This window comes from Hypoxylon trugodes (assembly GCF_022578975.1).
Source record: "Hypoxylon trugodes strain CBS 135444 unplaced genomic scaffold F4822scaffold_6, whole genome shotgun sequence".
Taxonomy (NCBI): Eukaryota; Fungi; Ascomycota; class Sordariomycetes; order Xylariales; family Hypoxylaceae; genus Hypoxylon; species Hypoxylon trugodes.
In genome coordinates, this window is record NW_026250021.1 from 135,242 (window position 1) to 157,874 (window position 22,633).

Sequence of the window (22,633 nt, forward strand, 5' to 3'; positions counted from 1 at the left end):
TAAATCGGTTGACCCTTCAACTCCTGAATTTATATATGTAACAATGATCATTTAGGTATGATGTCAGAAATATGAAAATGAATACATCGCGCGACTGTCGCGTGGAAACTGACGTAAATAATTCAGGGGTAATATACAAGGAGCTAAGGCCTAAGATACACCTGAGCGGGACCTAAGACTAGGGCTTCCTAGGTCTTCGGATGATCTACAGTAGCGCCTTTTTACCACTATCATTCTAAGCCATGGGTCCCTAGTTGAACCCCATCATCCCCAAGCGCCTTCTACGACATCTACGACATGAATTTATCAAAAGCAAACACCGATGACATAAAAAAATAATGATAATAAAACCCCTCTTTTTTCTTTTTCAAAAGGATGCTCACATTTACTAAGTCCTTGTTGAAGTTGACTACCTAGGTACGTTGCAAGTTGTGAAGCAGGTAATAAAAATGAATAGAGAATTTCTTGTCCTGGGCAGTTAAGCGTCCTGCTTGGCGATAGTGGAAGTAGAGAGGACTATGAAAAATAAAGAACAGTGCATCCTCGTAGGAATAAACGAACGACATTGACGAATGGCGCAATACGTAAATGTATAATCCAGCATGAACCCCCATTAAAGCACGTACATATGTTTGCAGATTCATTCCATGTATTCATGATTATGCTTTCACTCTTTGGAGCACACCCGCCAGGTCGGCGGTAGGGTCTCTGTTGTCCACCAAACCCAAAGCTGATTGTGGCTTCTTGTACCCTAGAAGGTTTTGCATTGTTGGTGTCATTTGAAGTATTTTGCTGTGAGGGATCGTCAAAAATTGATTTTCTTCCTGCCGCATAGTTCCGCGGACGAAAAAAAGCCCGTGTACAATGCGAACCATATCCGGGACTGAGTTATGACCGCCGCCATGAAAAGCAGAGCCCATGAAAATTAGTGCTGACCCAGGTTCCATCTCTATTTCTAGGTTAGCCAAACCCTCCTAGATTTATCTTGGCCTATCATATTATAATTACCAGCAAAGCATAACTCGTCTGTTCTTGGTTGGCGGTTATTATCCCATCGATGACTCCCAGGAACGAACATGGTAGCCCCATTTTCTCTAGTCGTCCGGCATCCAGATATGAGGCATCCAAATTGGCTGGCCTTCTTCAGGTTGAACGGTGCACTGTGATCTATACCATGAGTGGCGTCATCACGATGGAGATATTGTCGCGGAGCACCTGGGCCAATTTGAAATGAGAGGCTGACACTGAGTAGAGGGTCGATGCGATAGTGATCTGTATATCGCTCGCGGGTGATGGAGAAATGTTCCGTTAGGATCTCCTCCCGGAGTTTGGTCAGTAATGGTCTCTCACAGATATCCGCAACTGTTTTGGATCTCCCAACAAGGCCAGAAATCACGCGTGTCTCAGATGGTATTATTGGAAACCCAGTGTGTGGTTGGTCATCCTCGGGTTTTTTGGATTCTTTAATTTCCCTTTCAATGGCCTCTAGATCCTCAGCTGTGGCGAAATTCTCAATAATAACGCCACCGTCACGCTCTAGGACCTCAAGGACCTTCCCATATGGCGTATCAGCGGGGAGCTTTGTGATTTCCACGTCTGGTTTGTAGCTAGGATTGATAGGAGGGGCAGGTTGCCTATCGATTACTGTGGTCATATTTAAGAAGGAGTAACTAAGCGATTTGGAAAGATACTGAGTGTGAACATCTACAATGCTCTGGAAAGCTTAGAATGATGCGAATACCCCTAACTTGTATCGACAGCCCCAAGTCCTAGTCCCTTGGGTGTCAATGCGGGGAAATGCAGAAGGAAGGCGAAGAGCGAGAGGGAGGATGCGATTTCGGGCGTCATTATTCATAGAAAGCAATGTGATGCTCGACGTTATGATCCGAATGGTTATAACTTCACTTCTGCAGTAATCACATGAGTTGGTAGGTGACAGATTAGGTATCTTACAGCAATTGACCCGGAACTTGGTAAACCTGCACCATGCTTTAGGCAGGTGACTGAAGTACCGACGTAGATGGGCTACTTCCCGAGATTCCTATCAAGTAAGTTGGCACCCGTTCATAATATGATACTGCTATGCATGGTCGTTATAACATAAGCAGGTAGGCGATAGGTAATAAATTTGAAACAACCTATAGGTATGAAAAGAAGAATGCGGGTTTGCGTTGAGAATGATACTATTTTGGTGGAAGATAATGGCGATTGACTCGATCCGGTACATGCATGAAGGACCCAATCCAGATCCAAATAGGGGATGAAAATAGTGGAAATAAAGATACGACACAGAACTTCTACAGCGATAAGACCCCAACTGGAGTACCTAACTCTTACATAAATTTACAGGGTAATTATCTGATAGCTCTGGAGATATATCGGATATCTACGCCTGTATCTCGCACCCCCGCTCCTATGAGCAGCGATATCTACCTCCCTAGAGCCTAGGCCCTTGATTCGATATCGCTTTCTTCTTTCCTACTTTCGATACCTACGTAGCTTAAATCGACGTCTTCGCTATCGTTGCGAGTTAGCTATTATCGTTTCGCTTCACGCTTGAGCGTATCTTCATATCAAGAGTAGGAAACGCCGGAAATAGCAACTCATGGCGGCGGCCCCAGCGCGCCGAGTCAGTTGCCTCCACTGTCGGAGACGAAGAGTAAAATGCGATAGAGAAATTCCGGCGTGCGGAGCTTGTCAACGATTACGCCTTGAGTGCCATTACAAGCAAACGGGATCCGATCTACTTTGGATGCCGATCAACTCGGGCAACGCCGAATTCGAGCCGATTGGAAAATTATCATCTGATCAAGATGAAATCTCCCTTCATGACCATTTGATCTCGGAGAAAGCACCGCACCCGCGTCGCATACCCGTGTCTACAGGTGTGTTGAAGAGAACTTCGGAATGGAATCTCCTAGCGATTCAAACTGACGGAATTTCCTTATTCCCCTAGAGGAGGAAAGAAGGGCTATGTGTCAGCAGCTACTTGAGTCGACCAAGGATATGGACATCGATGATGCCATGCAGCTACTGAGCACATCGGCAGAAGGGGGAACAGAGGCAATTTTGATGGGTCCCTTCGGCGCCTTTCCAATGCAGGCGGCTGGAAAGATGGGAGTATCGTCATTACAGGTCCCTAACCCCTCCGATACGATCCCGTCGCCGGATCTACCAAGGCATGGTGCCAATTACACGTCGTCATTTACCGGACTCTTTGTTGGTTCGCCTTCAGCGGCATATCTAGAGTCTCTAATCCAAGGTGATGATGATAGCGCGAGTGTGGATATTTTAGCCTCAGTTCTGGATCAGGACTGGGAGAAATTATTACCGGGTGCTAACTTCGACGCTCTAACATGCGGTCCTATCGCCGCTCCATCTTCACGTAGTCCAGCTAATGCGGAGGCACTGCGTCCAAAGTCTCATCCACCCCCAGTACCATCACCTTTATCCGATTATCTCCCATTCCTACGCCCTTCACAGATTCTGGAAAGGGTTCCTAAGGATACCTTTTACCTTCTTGAGTATTATGGCTCAAAGGTGCTTTTCTTCTTTTCACCACTGCCAGACCAGAAACCCCCATGGAAAATCATGCACCACCCCTCAGTGCTTGAAATAACAGGTGCATTGCTTGTTGATCAGCCTGTGAAGCATGCACAGTTGGCATTGCTCTATGCCATTCTAGCCATTAGTTCATATCATCTAGATTGGTGTACTACTTTCAACCAACGCATGCAAGGCGGAGGTGGTCTTGATCGAACTAATAAAGCCGAATCCTACTGGCGAAATTCCGGGGAGCAATTCAAGCGAAATGCGAAAGCCCAATTACAACTTGCTTTAAAGTCCGAATTTTTTGGCACATCAAAAGCCAAATACAAACACATCCTCATGACCCTTCTTTGCATGGTGACAATATGCGCAAGTATTTTCGAATTTCTACCCCTCAATTTTTCATACAATATTTATCAATTTACCGTTTGCGATGAAGGCTAACATCATTATTAGGTACAAACCGGCAGTATGGAGGAAGCAAGATGCTTCCTACTCGATGCCGAACGAGCCATCCATCTTCGTGGACTCAAGCCCAATCGATCCAGGAAAGTCCGACTCCTCCATAATATCTTCCTCTACAACCGAATCATTGAAGAGAGTACCTTTATATACCCACACGCGGACCCATCTGCGACGAATAGTGGTAGAAGAGTAGATATCCGAGGTATTATGCCCCCAATTTCTAGTGAAGGCGGGGGTGGCGCCTTGGATCCGTCTAACTCGGAAAATGAGAAATCTCTCGTGGACCAGCTGATATCAAGTGATGGAGTGTGGTTCGAGACGATATACGGAGTTCCAATGAGCCTTATGAGTCTCATGTCGCAAGCGACGTCCCTGGCGCGCGAAGCCGATAGCGAGCAATTGGCCTTCCAATCTGCGAAATTGCATACCCTTGCATCTTTCGCGAGTCGCGTGCGCGCATTAGAAGACCAAATTTGTGCATTTCATTGGGAACCAGGCCAAGGAACACAAGATATTCCCCCAGGACCAGCTACGATCTATCGCGACGTTATGCGTCCTCTAGTCTCCGCGATGCACCAAGCGCTTTTAATATTCTTCTACCGACGAATCCGAAAGATGAATTCATACGCCCTCCAACCCTTTGTAAAACGTACTATATCCGAATTAATTGAATTCCAACGCGCCAAGGCACAGAATAGCATCGTAACGCCTGTACCGTGCTGGCCAGGTTTCGTTGCTGGAAGTGAGGCGTTAGAAGAGGAGGATCGTCAACGTGTAAGACAGTGGTTTAGCCATGCTGGGCGTGGGTGGCGGAGTTTTGACACTGTTGGGAAATTGTTGGAAAAATTTTGGGTGTCTAGGGAGTTGGCTGTCAGTGCAAATTTCGGCGCTGGAGAGGTGACTTGGGAGCACTTCTTCAAAGACCAAGGCGTTGCTATCATCACCACATGAAACAAGTAAAAGATACCTCTACTGTAAAATATATATAGGCTGGGATGATCCTTTGTAACGGTATGAGGGAAGCCACAAATTGGTCGTAAGAATATATATGGGATATTGTTTATCATTGCCATGATCCAGGTATCTAAGCGGTTCCTGTAAAAACCGTCTACCTAGACGTATGCCATGGTCATAACCTCGTAAGCTGTGCCTAGTACTCCGAAGCTGTTCCCATCAATTAACTCCGATATGTATCCCCTTCCGCCTGATAGACACGAACACGCTGCGCACCCTATCAATATCCCAAGAGATCAATACCCTCCAGGGCTGTATTGAAAAATATGCCCCGCTCCGCAATGTACAGAATTCTGTCGTAGCAAATGAACTTCGCTCGTGCTGTGCGGATTTCGGTCGCCTAGTGGGGCTCATCAGAAGGTGCGGACCCAGACTGATAACAACGTGGGAATAGGTCGCAGACCGAGATCTCGTGAACAAGGGCTCCTTTGCAGCATATTCGCAATATTTCGGTTTGGATGACCCAGCAAAAGTAACCATCTTTAAGCCACACGGTCGATGAATATTCGGGCGCGGCGCTGGGACTCGTTAATCGTTCGGCGCGCGATAGTAGACCATGAAGGCCAAACACTGATTCCGATATCGAAATTCCTATTGTAAAACTCGAACCGGAAACTGCGCGCAGTTTAATTTGGCGGGGCTTGAAACCTGTATCTCATTGGGTACCACACATGATATGAGTGGTCCACACCAAACCCGAACGCCGAAAACCATGGGATGACGGGTATCTCCTTGATGCATTGTTGGTATATACCTACTTCTATAATGATGCTGGAATCCTCCTGGATAATCATCTTTCACCGTAACTTTCCTCATTATTTTTCAATGCCCATCCACATCTCGTAAGCCAGAATAGCACCATGGGTGGTGTAGTCAGCAGTCCTAGCACACCTCCCTCGATAAGTTTGAACATCTGTGGCGCCCACACTTTGTCGTAATACCAATCATTGCCCTCCCGTGTTCCTGCAAGGGTGAGGAAGCCGATACTTGGACCCCAGATAAATGGGAATGATACCACAGCCACTAAAAGCGCCCGTAGGATCTGGGAGCGGAAGAAGCTTAGCCAATGCACAAGGCTGCTAACTTCGTGCGTTTCCTTTGGTCGGTCTAGGAACATAAACCAACGAATAATTCGGTTAGTGGGTTCTGAGATGAAACCGATTGGATGCACGCCGCCCTTCCTTAGATCTCGGTTTACTAGGAAGAGCTCGATATGCCACGTGACGAGACTTTGAATGATAATAGTAACACCGCCATCTCCAGCAAGGGTGTTTGGAAACGAAAATAACCGAATAGGCCTTGTTGCAGTATCTTGGGTATTGTACATGGCTGTGGCTATGTTAGCATTCCAACGTGGCTTATTGTTACTGACGCGGCGTAGGACTTCGGGAAGGGATTCCGTATCCAATCGGGGAGATTCGGGGAGTTGGATGATACTGGATTAGGCAGATTTGCTTACCATATGCAATAGCGAAGTTGATAGCGCCGGATAAGATCATGGCACCGATTCCATCGAGGATGAAAATATAGAATATCTGATGGGCCGTGAATTTGGTCGTCGGCTCTTTAAACGTGTCGTCGATGCTTCGCGTAATTTCTTGTCGCGGACTTGAATTTAAATCGGGGGTGGCGACAGCTGGTATTACCGGTTCTGCTTCGACATCGGTGGGAGGCTTCGTAGCCTTCTTGAAGAAGGGGTTCGTCGCCCACGGCATGATCGGCAACACCCGAGGAAGCAAGTAGGTGGAATGAGGGAAGGTTGATGGGTAAGGGTAGAAATAAGTATACTAGATATATGTATCAATTATCTAGGTACATATAGTATATTGGTTGTATGTTGTCATATCATGATGATAATAACCAAGTTTTGAGAGTAGCCGTGTAGCCAAGGAATAGTTGAGTTATAAAAGAAAGACTACTTTCTTTTCTTAAGCTGAAAACGGAGACTTGGGGAGAATTATTAAAAGGGGAAGGGAGATAAATAGAGGCAATAGCAATAACAATAATAATGGAAATTGAATTTTAGCGAAGCCGCTTTCCGCCTCATATAATAAATATAATAAGCTTTTTTATTCTTTCCGTTCTTCTTTCCTCTTCCCCTTGGGATCCGGTAGATTAAAAATAAAAGAACTAGGGTAAGCCTAGGATCAGCCAGGGTCAGCTAGGGTCCAGATGCAAATCCCAAGGGTCCCGACTCACCAGCTCACCAGCTTAACCCAACATACCCCTGTCCATCATTCAGCATCCATCGCCGCCCGCCTCTGCGCCTGCGCTTCTTTTCGCATCTTCGGGCTGGCTCAGGTGACGGATAGCGGTTCCAACCGGAAGTGTCGGCGTCCACTTGGACAACCGCAGGTAAGCACATGTCACAATTAAGTAAGCGAATTATCGGGTGCCTGTGACAGAAAGGAATTGATAAGCATGATTCTTTTTTTTCTTTCTTTCTTTTTGTTGGCTTTTCCTTTTCGCGACACAGTTACACACGTGGGGATTGTCTCTTTTAGGTTGGTCGCAATTCATCTCCCAATGGTTTTGTTGAAATTGGGAAAAGTTGGGTGAAATTGGTGAAATTAAGAGAGAGAATGAGGAAATCTGCCAAGGATGCCTGGACCTTGAACTACCGTAAAGTACCAAAGTATCTCCTATCATTTAACATTTACATGTGCAGATCATGAGTAAGCTAAGCCTAGCCTTATCAAAAAGGGTATAACCTACAAACGCTAGTAGCAGTAACGTTTAGCTAAATATGATCTTCATGCAAGAAACGCGAGACCGTGGTAACTCCGATCCTAAAGTGGCTAAAGTAGATCTTTTACATTCGATTTCTAACTTTTCCATCCTTTTTCCTCTCATCCTCAAATTCCAACTAACAAAAAGCCCACGAAACATCACATCCATCCTTTCCAACGCGGAGCCATACGATTAATTCCTTATGTTGCTACTAGTCCAAATGTCCAGTGACGTCACCAAGGTGAAGGAATATATACATATTGCTTGGCATATAATTAATACAGTCCTGCCAACGCTGAATACCGCCGAATTTGTCGGTCGCAAACAACCTGCGGCACGATCTTGGAGTTTTTCGTCATTTAACTCCGAAAGGCCGGGTTTCCTATTTCACCGTTTCGGACTCGCTAACTCGCTAATGCCAACCCTCGAAACAACTCACTCGCCTGACATAAATTAAACACTCCGCTCCGAATCTGACTTGATTGTCTGATACAAACCTCCATCCGTGTTAGATCGGAAGTCGATTTACACATGATACAAACACGCATCCATATGTCTTGGCCATACGTACCTACGTACGTATGAAGATCTCAGATGGATCGTGTTACACAATGCATTATGTTATTCATAGAACCAACGATTCCCCAATCATTCATTCCATTACCTAGGTAGGTATGAGAAACAAAACTGCCGGTATTACTCATAGTTCGTCGTTGGTTTCACCTAATAAAACACATTAATATCCAAGCCTCAAGCAGGAATATCAGCTGTATTTTGACGAAACCGTCAAGTCTAGCATACTCTTACGATCTATTATTTTCGCACCCTGCCCAACAAGATCTCCATAGTTAGGGCTGCTTTAAGTGAACTAGACAACTTGTCGAACCGCTAACATGATTCAACATCCATTTTGTGAAGGAGAAGGTACACTGTCAGATCTTAGTTTTTTCTCGTCATCCCCCATTACACGGTTGTCAGATGTCTACTTTGACAACATCTACCGCAATGAAGCAATTTGGTCGATGGTAAAACCGCAAGGTAGCAAGCCCGCCCGGTGTTATTGACCTAGGGTACAAGCACTGTTATGAAGCGTTTCTTCCGCTATTGGTTGGTCTGAGACCTGCATGGGTCCTGGATCCGCCGCCCCCGGGCCCATTATACCACCTCGCTTACCATCTAGGCGGGAAGGAATGTTGACCAAGTCCTTCGCCTAAGCAGAGCACCTATTAAGTATACTATGGGGCAAGTTGGTGAATCTATTGATAATTACAACGATGGTCATAGTATCACCCATCCCTTTCGATACCAAAATCAAGAGAAGCAAGACAGTTGGTGATCGTCTTGCTACATCTACAAATCCTGCGCGCAGTGCAATATGTGCAGCCCTGCACAATAAGTTGGTCGAGTATGCCTCTGCGCATGTGGCTCAAGGGCTCATTTTAACCCTCAACTAACATTTCACATTTGAACAATACGAAGCCAGATCAACGAAAGCCGGAGATTGAATAATATTGTCACAGCATTCGAGCGGCTCATGTTTAGAATACTTTGTATGGATTGACGATTTGCTATTTCCATATTGATATGAGTAGCATTCAGCTTCACGAACTGATGGGTCCGATGTCCCACCATTTCCGGCCAATGGCATTGTACAAGGTTTCGTTAAGAGGTAGAATGCTTCCATGCCGCATGTTACTAGGGAAATGGTTTCGGTCGCTCGCGGTCCATTTGTTCCCCTTTGGATCCGTGCTCTCATATGGCCGGTATCCGTCCCCACCATAGAAATCCAGAAGGACATGGATTTTGTTTTCATCCTCGTTATCGCGAAACGCAGCAGGTCCCTCGACACCAGACGCAATGGTACCCTTACTTCCTCCCGCACGAGTCCAGGTTCCGAAAAGGCCTGACGTTGAATACTCTGCGAATACCGTCTTCGCAGTTTCATCTTTCATGAACCTCAAATAATTCTTCCCTTCCGAGTCAAGAGGCAGGATATCAAGATCGATAATATTGGTCGGTGCGTAGTCGATGTACGTCTGCGGCTTGCTGAAGGTCTTGAAGTCGCTCGTGTACGCATATCTAATCCGAATGTTCGACGGTGAGCCGGTATGCTTGCTATCAGATGCGGAATACTATAGCTTATTGTTAGCGATAGTCAGTATCTATTTTACGAAGTCACCCACGAATTTAGAGGCCCAATGAACCAAGTATTGGTCTAGAATCGTCAGCTCTATCCTGGTTCAGACAGCTTGCCTGTTTAACCCACTCTTTGAAGCATCCCAGATTGCCTCGGGAGCCCAGACCATACCAGCGCTCGAATCTTCTACATTTACAAGGCGGTCTTCGGTATAATTGATTAGGTCGCTAGTTTCCCAGACGAATATTCCTCTTGAGCCAGTTCGTTGCGCCGCATCCCAACTTGTCTATGATAATATCAGCCAAATAATCTTAGAGGTGCTCTACACATCCTTCACTTACCTTCCCGATATCCAAGTCGGTGCCTATAATATACCACTTTTGACCTGCTTCGCCCCCACCACCCTGTACTATGTAGGGGTCCCTCACACCACCGGTACCTTTTGTCGGTTGTAGAATAGGCAGTCCCCTTCTCAAGATCTTGTAATAAAGGGGATCATTGTTATAGCTGAGGTAGAAATATATATAAGGATCTGCCCCTAGAAAGATCGCTCCGAGATAGCCAACTAGACTTGAATCTGCACGACGCTCAGGCTGGATGCCCAGCTCTTCCAAGTCGATAGGGCTGGCCAGAGATAGATTGAGGCAGACGCCAAGAGATATGGCAAGATGAAGTACTCGCTGTATAAACATTGCTGCGTCGATCCCAGAAATAGATGGAATCCCGCAAACCCGGTATTCAACTTCACGTTGATGGGGCAGATCTCGCATTTGTATTGGTGGTTCTCGGGAGATCGAGGTCCGAATTGGCCAATCCCAAGCTTAGGAAATCTTTCCATCCCGGGATTTTAGCCTTAGATTTCCTGCCTTACGTTGTGGCTAAAAGCTGGACGGCAGCCATCGTAGGTGTGGGGCACCCCTGTGGGATATAAAAGGTAGGAAGGTTACCACGGGAATGGCCCTTCATTCTGGCCAAGATGTTGTAGTACGCCAAGTGGTGTATATCATTAACGTGATGCTTGGCCAAGATGAGGTGGCTTGCCTCAGTGAAATAATGGAGTTTATCCATGTACATAATAAGAACACGATATGAGTGGATACGTCCTAGTTGAATACGATGATGAAGTAAAAAGTAATGCGACGTGTGTGAATCTCTTGAAAATTAAAACATTAAGAATTATGGGTTTTCGGTTATAAGATGTCATTAATGGATGCACAAATGGCAAGTATCTACCTATTCTACCATCCCGCACTCTTATCTCCCATGTTGATAACTTCCAACAAAGTGTACCTAGGTACTAATAATCCCCAGTGTCTATCTATACACCCTTTCATTGCCCAATTGAGCTGTATTTATTCGTAAAATGGTTCGCGTCGCGTCGTGTTGTGCTCGTACATTCGATGTTGAATCTTCTCACATCCATCACCCCTCACCCAAATCTCGTAACCGGTGTTCTATACTACGTCGTCGTCGTCTATCCACCACTTATTCTCGTTTTCCTCGATCGTGATCCGAAGCTCGATGGCGCCGCACTCTATATCGATCTTCTTCAATGGCTTGTAGAAATGATATATGAAGAATACCCCCAGGATGATACAGCAGAGACCCATGAATCCAATCAGGCTCGCCATTATCTTCACCTGGCAAGCAGCCGATTCTTCCATCGCAGCCGCTACCTCCGGTGTCGGGGGGACATATGTCGTAGACATTTTGACTTTCAATTTGTTGGATATAATTATGGGTGCTCTAGTACCCGTTAGGACGTTAGAACCGTAAAATAGTATGAAACCTACTTACAAATATGTTCCGCACCCTATGGACTATTGACTGAGGATGCCCTTAATAGGCAGCGTCAGGAACGTCGAGACGCCGGCACGACGTCCTTTGCCCACTTGTGTGGTGGCTCTGTTGAAGAGCAACCTGCACTCAAAAAATACAAAGTCTCCCCCATACATTGCGAATTTCCACTGTCCACTCCAATATAGGAATGGGCCAAAATGGCAGACTTGAATGTGTTTTAAATAATGATAAATAAAGTTAAGTTGATGTGGTAGTGACTGTTGGTTGGTCTTAGGCCTCTCGCGAAACACCCTTTGTTGAGGGGTAGGCATTTAGTAAGGGAGCATGTTTGTGATAAAGACTGTACTTAATAAGTTTTTTTTTTTTTTCAGAAGATAGGGATAAAGAATGAAGATATCACGACTTGTAGGAGAGGTTGGCACCGGGATTATTATGGTGTAGATTATCCTGGCCTACATCCCACGACCGGGGAAATATACACACCATTACAACTTGAGTCAATCCATGTGCCGTATCAAGGACGTCGATCATCTGATATTGGATAGGCAGACATGTGTTGGTAGTCACGTCAGCTATGGATAAGACTCACTATACATCCACTCTAAGTATAGGAGAACAAGGTCCGTGGTTGGTATCTCCTATTGGGGTCCATCAGGGTGACCCAATACGGACACATGGCAAGGCTTACCTGCATGATGCTATTCCCATTTGAGCCCTTTGACGCTCCGAGACGACATCTTAGACGCGCTAGGGGTTATCTGCCGGTATCTCGCGGCTCCGCGACGACGAAATAGTTATCCCTCTCACGCTCGGCAGCTACCCAAGACTTGAATATCCAATGGGGGACTTCAAGAAGGTATCACTACATAAGCGACCGCGTCAAAAATACCAATATGTATCGCGATAAATTCTCGTCCTGAGAAGGTTTCGTCGGTACTTCATTAATGTTGTGGTATGCTTGGCCCTGCGCGAACGGGAACTGCGCTTGTTCATTGCCCCCCTCAAGCGCGTGTGTATGGAGCTTCGGATGCCCTGCCGAAGCGACGGCATTGCATATATTCACTCTTCCCCAGTTTCCCCAGCTTTCCCCATACCCCATTGCGCAGGCTCGAAATTGCTTGGAGGTCATGAGCATGGAGTACGGCCCGATAAGCGCGTGGCCGTGGATTATCTGCAGAAATAATAGGCGCAAGCGATTGCCCCTACGTGGTTGGCGAGTTTACTTGTCCCTAATGTTTATGGCTAAATCTTTATGGATTCAGCCACTATTGGATAGCCTTACCACAGGATAAGCTATTGTATATTGACAAAGTGCCGCGAAGATATGGGGCCTGGATGCAATCCCATTTAACCGGCCAGATGGTTTTGGAGTCAAAAGGGCCCTGCGTATCGCTTCGGGCATATGGGATCCCGCATCGACGACGTCGGCCATCGTAATGACATCGTACATCTATAGGGATGAAAACAGGCTTGTGGAATGACCTCGTATGTTTCTAGTGACAGCATAACCTGATGGGGATGCTCGGTGAGGTCCTCGTATATACCTAGGTATCTATGGAGATTAGATCTGGACGGTGGGGTCGCAGTAATTGTATATACCTTCATTTTTAATTTATTTAGGTCGCTGCGTGCCAATAAAGGACATATAAGGGGATATAATGTTTGCTTTTGGAGTAGCAATGTAGGTAACGAGTCATAGAGTGAAGCTTTGCCCAGTGATAAGATCCGTGGTTCATGGGCATGCAGAACAATTCGGCCGGGGATAAAATTGTTTATAGCAATTGGTATGAATGAAGAGAGTCGATTGGTGGTGATAGACTCGAATATCTTATCACTTGTCCTTCGATACCAGCACGATGCTAGGCGAGCGAGACATATCGGAGATAATTAGAGTAGTGGATGGTAAAGAAAATATATTTGACTAAATAGATACGATGTAAGAAGAATGTAGGTATTAACAATAGAATCACAAGAATATGTCAAATAAAACTTGCACCAGGCCATGTCGAAGAGCAGGAAAAATTATACCCCTCTATGAATGAAAACGGTCCTCTTTGAAAACGATCACTTCCACCAGACTCCAAAGTGGCCGACACCACATTGAAGAAAAAGGATGGCAATGGAAAGTTCATTGACGATCACATTGATCTTTAAGAATTACTACATATATTAGCGAGTTCTGGCGACCAGAATACTGACAATCTCGAATTGCGTACAAATCAAAGAGATAAATGATTGATGTAAGTGCAAGTGTACATGTGCGCGTAAGTCATCCCCGGGTATTCTAGGTATGTGTGACATTATTTCCCGTATTCTATCCCAAAATTCCAAAACACGAAACTTTTCTTTCGTCATGCTCAAGCAGTGTCCCTTTAAAAGCGCATCAGAATAACTGCATATAGAACAAGAAGGGTATCATCTGTGATGCGGGGGAGTAGCAGAAGATAACATAATAAAAAGATATTGGAATACACGTTTCTAAATGATACATGGTGGTGAAGAAGGGCATGAGGTTAGGGGTGCAGGAAAATAGGGTTACTCACAAGAGAGCCAATGTCAGATCACCATGGATCCTGGCTTTCAAAGTGACTTCAACTTCGAGGTTGAGGTCGAGTCTGAGACGTAAAGTATCAGACTTGCTGTCATCACCGCCACCACCACCACCCTGGTTGAGTACACCACCAGCTACATTACCCAGTGTCCCAGTCGCGGTGTTGGTCAAATTGTTGGCCGTCTCTCCAACATTACCGACGGGAAGCATCTGATCGACGCCGCCGATGCCACCAAGTGGTCCACCCTGTTGTTGTTGTTGTGGTTGCTGTGGTTGCTGGGTACGCTGGCGTCGGCGTCGCTGGGACTGTGGTTGCGGTGCTGCCTCGACGTCTTCGGCGCTGTCGTCGTCCGAATATTGGTCCTGCGGCTCAGGTTGCGCTGCAGTGGGTTGTTGTTGTCGTCGCGATTGGTTGCGGCTGCGACGACGGCCCTGTCGGGACCTAGATCCAGATCCGGAGGGAGTAGGAGACGACATTTTGGTGCGGGTATCTGTAGGTCTAGATGGAGTGTTCTTTTAGGTCGTAGTAGATATTCCTAAGAGTTTCGGGTGGAAAAATTATTAATTGATAAAGAGTTGGAAATTACGATAAGTATATTGGGATAATATATAAGAAAACTATGTAACTACAACATTGTCGGGCCGCCGTATTTACATAAAATATGATCCTGAAGGACCGTCCAAGTTTGATGTTGAACTGACAGGTACCTTAGGTTGGATGTGTCATATTTGGGGATAATACGTCACCAATGATCTCGATCAGGTAACTTGTCTCGCCCTTCAAGAGCAATTTAGGTCCCCCAGAACCCTGATTTTTGGCTTCGTAAGTTTTGCGTCTCTCTTGTTAGAGGGCCATGTCTTGCCGCCGCTAATCGTAGCCTACCTCTTTGATACGGAGACAGCTGGGGTCTGCTGAAAGTCCGGGTGGCTTGGAAGTTGACGTCAAGCCACAGGGATCAGCAGAGCACATCTCGGGTTCCCGAAGGGGGTGGGGAACTGGTAAAGAGGGTGTGGAGGCCTTAGTATAAGGTATTATTGAGAGTTTACGCAAGCCACATACATGTAATGTCGAAGTATTGAGCAAGTCTTCCATTATCGTTTAGGACCCTTATCCGGTATTGTGGCACCATGGTTTCCTTGAGACCCTTCCCCTTCGTTATTGACCTGTCTGCCTGTCTAGACCTCGTCAGTCTCTAGTATACCGACTAGATACACCAAGCTGTAATTCTCGATGGAGATTTATATCTACTACATCGCGATCCAGAATTTCATCTAAATTCCCGTCCTTGTCGTAATGAACATTCCATGTCCCTTCGTCGTTCTCTACTGCTACGAAATACTGCTCGCCTTCGAGTATTAACCACTCCTCATCCTCCGTCCAACTCCAGGGCCCAATGGTATGTCCTGCAGTCTCTGACCTTGATCCGTGACGCAGAAGCCCCGTCTCCTTGTCAGCATATATCCAATTAAGCATTGGCGGATCCTCCGCTATGGGCGCCACTAGTCCTTGGTGGTTCTCTGGCCCCGGATAGCCAAAATAGAAGCCGTTAAATGGAAAACCATCCACTGGACACGCCGGGTGGTTTAGGTAGAGCTGTTATCAAGTTTAGAAAGTCGATTTGCCGTCTGACATGAGTAGTCTGGATCGAAGAACTATGCCCACATAATAAATATTACACTTACTTTTTTGTCTTTGAATACCACGTTACCATCTTGAGGCGGCGAGACACCGTCGTGTGAAAATTTTGCGGTCAATTTGAATTTAATTCTCTCTTTTGCTTGCTGGTTTTGCTTTTTCTGGGCGTCAATTGCTTCCGCGACGCCGATGACTGTGGGTATCGCGCCGACTGTGAGCAACCCCAGAGTCGAAAGCGCCATACGTATATCTAGCAGTAATTAAGAGGTACAACGAAAGAACTCCACCGGGACTTTTGAAGATCCCTCGTGTTCTAGCAGGAACAAAGGGAGGGAATGAACGGAGTGCGCGGCGATTGTTAGCTTCTTTTCGAGTGGTGTGGGATGACAAAACAGGTTTTGAGCTTCGTCATTATAGCTGTTGAGACGTATTTTAGATGATGAAATTGAGCTGACGCCACATGGGAACACTATGCTGGACACGAGCTAGGCTCTCAGCCACAGAACTTGTTCAGATGGCCAAGTAAAGAAAGCCGAAACCCTCGTGTGAATAGAGTGGTTGTCTAAGACTCTAGGACAAAACATGACTTCATCCCTGACATGTTGCTAAAACTGGTGTTGTAGGGTGAAGACGGTTATGCACGATTTCGGTGTGGAAGGGCATTGATTGGTGACAAGGGAGCCAGACAGGGGTCTTTATGCCGGTCAATCCAGGATTATAAGTGCTGAATCTCGATTGGAATACGACTCAGTTGAGAGTGCCCCATTGCGTCACTGCAACTTGAAGCTCACCCTACTTGTTAATAGTGTAGGGCAATGTATGTAGGTACTAATCAAGGTATTTTGGAAAAGGTTATTTCGATATTGTAGAGAATAAAACAAAAGGGATTGCCACATGTACTTGTGTAGATCTTTTTCATATGATTGTAATTTTGTCAATTTTTAAGTCATTACACCCATATTAAAACATCATGTCATCTAATGACGATAAAACACCCCAACAGCCTCATGAAGAGGGCGAAGGGCAGCAAGAACAACAAGAGCAACCATCATCGCAAACTGGACAAGAACAAGAGCGACCAAATGAGGGCGAGAGCGGTAACCAGGATGGAGCGCAGCAGGACGATAGTCAACGGAAGGACGAAGGGAAGGGCAAAGGCAACGCGAGCAACGGCGTAGGAGAAGGTGAAAAGAGCGACCAGGCAACTCCCCAGACTCAATCGCAAACTGCAACCGAGAAGAAACCACAGACTAAGCCGACGCGCGCTGAATCCGAGAAACCGAGTCGATCAAGGCGGCGCCGCCGTAATAATCAACCCGCATGGATGGAGGAAAATCAAGATCGTGGTTACGAAAAGCAAATGGCACCTCGTCAACAGCGCCAACCACCACCACAATACCAACCACATCAGCAGATGCAGATGCAGCCACAACCAATGCAACAATTTCAACCACAGCAACAACAAAAGGAAGGGGGGAAGAACTCGTTAAGTCTGAGATTAGATCTGAACCTCGAGGTAGAGGTGACATTGAAGGCTCGGATTCATGGTGATCTGACATTATCTCTCTTGTACGTGTTACATACCTTTCTTTTTCCCCTCCTACACGTATATTTCTCTTGTCAGTATGTGCTTCCAATCCGGGGCGGCAGCTGTGCAACTCCACATCCTACGAAATACCAGATTATTTCTGGGACACACACGCCGGTGTCTACCGAACTGACTTGTACGAAAAGTGACGGTTAATAAATGGGATAGTAACTAACAACCTTGGTCGCGGACAACAGGGATGAAGGATTGTGAACCTGTAATGGCATATACTATGGTCTGGTTCGCAAGCCACTATGCAAGGAGTCATGATAACGAAATCCCGATTCGACTTGATTCGATTTGGTTAGAATATGAGGTGTCGCTCAATAATTTGGATGTGAGACTTTTGCTTTTGGGTTAGATTGTGAGACGCGGATGTTGGACTTTTGTAGATTGATGTTTATGCAAAAGATCCTTTGAATCGTTTTCGGCGTCGAGGGTAAGAGTTGGACTTAAAAGATTTAATACGTATGATTGACATATTTTATGTTGTATATATTCCTGTATATTTTAAGTATAAGACTTGTAATTAATGAAGATGATGGTTTCGCCGTTTGAACAATTAAAGCATATTATTTAGTGTTGATCGGAGTTAGCCTAAAGAAATGCCGATCCGGATCATGCCCGAGTGGGTCATCGGATAACGATCAGGTACAAATTTACGATGCTATTCACAACTATCTGACTGTCAAAATACTGTAATTCTGATTATTCGTAGAGTTTCTAAAATTAATTCTGAGGCTATTGATCTACATTTTTAGGAGAAAAATAAAATAATGGGTGTGCTGAATTATTCAACCTATGCTTCCTTAATATGGTGATATGTATCAGGGTACATGAAATACACAGCCACATTGAATCGTATCGATTAGAAGCCACAACAAAACTCGATTTGATTTGTTCTTCAATTTCTTGCAACTTCCCAGTTTTTCCAACTTTTTCATCTTTTTTCTCCCTTCATTCGGCACCTTTTCATCGTATCCCCATCACATCCTTGTTTCTGTGTAACGAGGAAGTACTATGGTCGGATACGATGTAGTACTGATTCGAGTATTCGATTTTTGCGACCGGGTCTCAGCTCAGGTCTTGATCATGGTCTTTGAAATTCGATCCAAGTGGTTGATCTGAACATTTCCCCCTGAGCCTCGTCTGGTGCTTCTAAATGGGGAACTACACTGACTGCTTCTTAACAAGGGGAATTCCGGTCATTCACAAATACGGCCGACTATCCCGGATCATCCAAACTTGCATGATGGAGCGGGAAGTCCCATCCAGTCTACAGCTGAAGTGGATGGCGTGTACTAGAGCAGGTGACTACTGTCGTTAAGCCGAGCTTTGAGTCTGAATATCAACCTTTGGAAGATGAGATTAGAACCGCTCCCATCTATTTTGTTACCGGGTTGTAACATTGACATACCTTTATCATTTGCACTCATCTTCAATACTCAACACATTGTTCAATATCGATTCTAAAAGCATATCTAGGTGGGTATTCTCTTAGTTCCCAAGAAGCTGAGTAGCCCTCTTCAACCCTGTCAATCTAACGTATTGCTAAGATCGCGATTCACAACGATTCGCTACAGCTCACCCCCCTTCCCCAGCCCGTAAGCTGCCTTTTTTTCCGTCCCTCCCCTGTCAACCCTTGCTACCTATGACGCAAACGAACCTAGCTAGACGTCCTTTGAAAACCAAGTTACAATGGCTAGCAAGGCTAGTTTCTTGAATATTCCACCCAAACTGCGCTGTATTGCTTCACACTTAGAGTTTCATGTTATCATTCCTCCACTTTGGGTTTCTTTCGTACCCATATCCATGTCACTAAGTCCTATAGCTATAGCTGAATGTTTTTGTGGCGTTGAAGCTTGCTATTAGGCTTGTGGTGAATGCTTTCTCCGTTGCCTTGGTCCGGACTTGACCTCTTCTTCCACATAGCCCTGGCAGTATACCTTGCTATATTCTTATACCTACATGCCAATCACATTCGTACCCTTGCCCTAACCTTAGTCGAGATGATGAATCCGCAGACACCGCCAAGAAAACAACTATTCAAGCCTTCGAGCAAAACGAAGACACCAACTCCTGTGAAGAGGCAGAGACCATCTACTCCGACACCCTCCAGCGCCCAGTCTCACGACATTCTCACTCCAACCGAAACTGTAAGCCGAAGTACAGACGCTTTCGGTGCCTTAGATGTTACACAGGGCCCCGTTAGTGATGCAATAGAAGAGAGTGTGGATTCCGAGCAAGCGGATACTCCGATTAAGAGTATCGCTGGAAAGCCTCGGGAGGTTCTTAGCCCTTCAACAGACGATCTACCCGAACCATTGAACCCTACGGATGCTTTGAACTCACCCACCGACATTGCTAAATACTTTGCTGAACAAGGGAACTCAGAAATGAGCACATTCGTCTCTGCATTAACTGGCCAAACTCCACATATTCATTCGAGTTCAGTTGACAGTAACGCGGAGTCGAACCAGGAGGCGTTAGGCGATGCGCCCGATACGAAGAGCACTGCTACGAAGGAATCATTTGTCGACGCACCCGAGACTATCAAAGAACTACCTAGAGACGACAACCTGATTATTCCACCGAATATGCGATCGCAAGATGCCGAAGGGGGTGGAAACGAGGGAACACTTGGCGGCGCAACAGAGAAAATAGCTGAAGTGAAAGATACAAATCAAAATCAAGATTTGAATAACAATATACTGGACATCACTAGCCCTGCAAATGTCTCTAAGGAAGCTGAAGGGACTACGAACAACATCAAAAAACAAGCCTCTGGTGTCAAACCTCTCAATGCTGTTGGTGGACTAGACACCTCCGACATCGCTAAGGAGGCGCAAGTCGGAATATCCGGGAAACCAAATTCATCTAATAGTTCAAAAGAGCCGTCCGCAGGTTTACCGAATGGAAAGGCTCATGCGACTGATGCGGGTCGGAACGCTGCAGGGAGTGCGCGACAGCAGCCGAAAACTGGAGTACTAGATGATGGTACTCGGGTCGCGGATAACATGGGTCAACCCGCTCATATTGATCGAAGAATTGAGATTCCACTTCCCCGGCCCGAAAAGGTAATAAGCAGCCCCCCGCAACCATCGAAACTCGATACAAACAATATCGCGACCGGCCTCAACGATCCCAACGACCTTCCGGGCACCGAAGGCCTAGCGAATATAGACGAACTGGCGGGATATCCTGATGACCCACCGGAAGAGATATTGGATCCTTCAGTACATTCTCCATCTTCGAATATATCACCTATTCCGAAAATCCCGAAGATAAAACCTATTGGTATGGCGCCGCCTCCTGATTTACTACATCTTGCACGTGGCCTCGGCGGTCATGAGGTTGATGATGTCGGTAACATCGTAGACGAGTCAGGGAAGGTGCTCGGTCACGCTACGGGCGACCTCCCAGCTATGGTGGGCAAGAAAGTTGCGGACAACGGCGAAGTCTACGGAGAAAGGGGAGAAATCATTGGGTACGTTTCGGAAAACTTCACCGGCCCACCACCGCCTGCAGATATTCCAGGTGATGTACTTGGTGGATTGAAGGTGGACCACGAAGGCAATATTCTTGATTCGAGCGGCAACATCATCGGTCGCTTCAATGAGAAAGCTGGACAAAATGGCGGTTTGCCGCCTTTCAAGAAACCCTCCAAAACAGGTGAATCTCAATCGGAAGGCGATAAGCCAAGCGAAGAGAAAAAACCGAAGGTAAATGCTCACACAGGTGGGAGCCCTTCAGATATTTTCTTGGATGTCAAGTCTACAACGGATGGGATCCAACTAACAATTCGCATTCCTACTACGTTTGGAAGACAGCCTCAAGAATAATCCATACTATGCGCATCTTATGATTTAAAATCAGGATAATTCTAGTTACGGTTAGGGAGCTTTGGAAAAAAAAAGTAATTATGAAAGCGATGTTAATGGCATTTTGATACCTTGGGATATATACATAGCGAGCTATATAAGGGTATGAAGAACTTACTTGAATTGACACCCAAAATACTATTTTGGATGATTGGAAGCGATACTTGCGATGTGTTAGTACGTTACAAGCTTGAACAAAAAGCAATGTCAAAAGGGGCAATACGAGTCAATGCAAAAACGTGCTTTGACTACGCCATTTATGACGTTTATCTGATGATAACCCATGCTAATGTGGCTTGCCAGACTGCAAGAAAAACCGGTTAGGGCGAGTCGCACATGCGTGGAGATAATGGAGGGTGACGTTGCCTCTTAGCCACCTCCTAGCTACCTAGCTGGCCCCCAGATTGGCGAATAGGAGCCACAATGGAGATTTCTGGTTACTTGCAGATGTTTCACGTCTAGAACAACTCCATGGAGTCCACTAACGTTAGGTCGTCAGCTAATAAGGTACAGAACCAACCCGCGATACACTACGGTAGCGGTAGGATAGGGCTGGCGTTGAGCGACGGGGTATGGTGATCAAGCGGCGCGAGAAACTTAACCCAACCCAACGATTTACCACTTAACTCTAAAAAGTTATGGGGATGGTGTTAATGTGGCCCTCGTAGCTGGAAAACCCATCAGAACTCATGTCTTCAAGCTTCGCTATTACTGCCATCATCCATGTCATGTAATTACTATCGAACGATGCGGTCAACCGCGCACTGGTGGTGTGGTAGAAGTCTCCAAAAGGATCCTATCAAGTCATCATGATCGAGATTTCCAAACAACGCCCCCCCGGGGTGTCGGTGAATTGTGGCCACGGCTTTGAGCGCGAATCCTGTTTCGTAGGCCGGACTCTGGTAAACTCCAGCGAATAATCGTTCGGCATTCTTCGAACCTCCCCCGCGGAACCCTAGTTCATTGCCATCATTCGATGCCACACGCCGGCTAGTACGCACAATATTGTAAGCCACACGCTCGGGACCTTGTGCTTGCTTGTGGCACACACCCGTTCGAGATCGACAAAGCGACCGGCTTGAACGGCAGCCTCATTCGTGGCTTGACCTCATCGCGAAGCTCGTCCTAGGATCTTAATATCTAGGTGTTCCCTACTGATGACGTCCAGAGTCTGCTCATTGCAAGCGGAGAACCTCTGTCATGACGTCGAGTACGATGTATGAAGGGTCTTTCAACAAGGGGACTAGGAAGGGAGGACCGCCATGTCTTCTCGGTAAGAAGA

At 46.1% G+C, this 22,633-nt stretch overlaps 8 protein-coding genes across 8 annotated transcripts; 3 read left to right on the forward strand and 5 right to left on the reverse strand.

The window, feature by feature from the left end:
* Positions 1 to 341: 341 nt before the first annotated feature.
* Positions 342 to 2,259, reverse strand: F4822DRAFT_405567 (uncharacterized protein). The gene is made up of 2 exons (XM_051458309.1): positions 1,009 to 2,259; positions 342 to 949 (listed from the first exon to the last, which is right to left on the reverse strand). The coding sequence occupies exons 1-2, from the start codon at positions 1,652 to 1,654 to the stop codon at positions 660 to 662; spliced, it is 936 nt and encodes a 311-aa protein (XP_051312914.1). The 5' UTR covers positions 1,655 to 2,259; the 3' UTR covers positions 342 to 659.
* An 80-nt stretch (positions 2,260 to 2,339) lies between these two features.
* F4822DRAFT_275093 (fungal-specific transcription factor domain-containing protein) lies at positions 2,340 to 5,076 on the forward strand. Its single transcript, XM_051454778.1, has 3 exons — positions 2,340 to 2,885; positions 2,957 to 3,918; positions 4,006 to 5,076. Exons 1-3 carry the CDS (start codon positions 2,606 to 2,608, stop codon positions 4,963 to 4,965), a joined length of 2,202 nt encoding a protein of 733 aa, XP_051312915.1. The 5' UTR covers positions 2,340 to 2,605; the 3' UTR covers positions 4,966 to 5,076.
* Positions 5,077 to 5,511: 435 nt separating this feature from the next.
* F4822DRAFT_275130 (uncharacterized protein) lies at positions 5,512 to 7,288 on the reverse strand. Its single transcript, XM_051454779.1, has 3 exons — positions 7,236 to 7,288; positions 6,488 to 6,815; positions 5,512 to 6,357 (listed from the first exon to the last, which is right to left on the reverse strand). Exons 2-3 carry the CDS (start codon positions 6,741 to 6,743, stop codon positions 5,819 to 5,821), a joined length of 795 nt encoding a protein of 264 aa, XP_051312916.1. The 5' UTR covers positions 6,744 to 6,815; positions 7,236 to 7,288; the 3' UTR covers positions 5,512 to 5,818.
* A 2,071-nt stretch (positions 7,289 to 9,359) lies between these two features.
* Positions 9,360 to 10,587, reverse strand: F4822DRAFT_429904 (glycoside hydrolase family 43 protein; the record flags this gene model as incomplete). Its single annotated transcript, XM_051461180.1, has 4 exons — positions 9,360 to 9,890; positions 9,942 to 9,973; positions 10,025 to 10,181; positions 10,237 to 10,587. The coding sequence occupies 4 exons, from the start codon at positions 10,585 to 10,587 to the stop codon at positions 9,360 to 9,362; spliced, it is 1,071 nt and encodes a 356-aa protein (XP_051312917.1).
* Positions 10,588 to 13,588: 3,001 nt separating this feature from the next.
* On the reverse strand, positions 13,589 to 15,253 carry F4822DRAFT_405584 (uncharacterized protein). The gene has a single exon (XM_051458310.1). The coding sequence runs from the start codon at positions 14,721 to 14,723 to the stop codon at positions 14,235 to 14,237; it is 489 nt and encodes a 162-aa protein (XP_051312918.1). The 5' UTR covers positions 14,724 to 15,253; the 3' UTR covers positions 13,589 to 14,234.
* Positions 15,250 to 16,756, reverse strand: F4822DRAFT_275188 (uncharacterized protein). The gene is made up of 2 exons (XM_051454781.1): positions 15,930 to 16,756; positions 15,250 to 15,840 (listed from the first exon to the last, which is right to left on the reverse strand). The coding sequence occupies exons 1-2, from the start codon at positions 16,122 to 16,124 to the stop codon at positions 15,433 to 15,435; spliced, it is 603 nt and encodes a 200-aa protein (XP_051312919.1). The 5' UTR covers positions 16,125 to 16,756; the 3' UTR covers positions 15,250 to 15,432.
* A 96-nt stretch (positions 16,757 to 16,852) lies between these two features.
* F4822DRAFT_429907 (uncharacterized protein) lies at positions 16,853 to 17,626 on the forward strand (the record flags this gene model as incomplete). Its single annotated transcript, XM_051461181.1, has 2 exons — positions 16,853 to 17,451; positions 17,617 to 17,626. 2 exons carry the CDS (start codon positions 16,853 to 16,855, stop codon positions 17,624 to 17,626), a joined length of 609 nt encoding a protein of 202 aa, XP_051312920.1.
* Positions 17,627 to 18,900: 1,274 nt separating this feature from the next.
* F4822DRAFT_275268 (uncharacterized protein) lies at positions 18,901 to 21,633 on the forward strand. The gene is made up of 3 exons (XM_051454782.1): positions 18,901 to 18,955; positions 19,027 to 19,074; positions 19,480 to 21,633. Exon 3 carries the CDS (start codon positions 19,480 to 19,482, stop codon positions 21,310 to 21,312), a length of 1,833 nt encoding a protein of 610 aa, XP_051312921.1. The 5' UTR covers positions 18,901 to 18,955; positions 19,027 to 19,074; the 3' UTR covers positions 21,313 to 21,633.
* Positions 21,634 to 22,633: the final 1,000 nt, after the last annotated feature.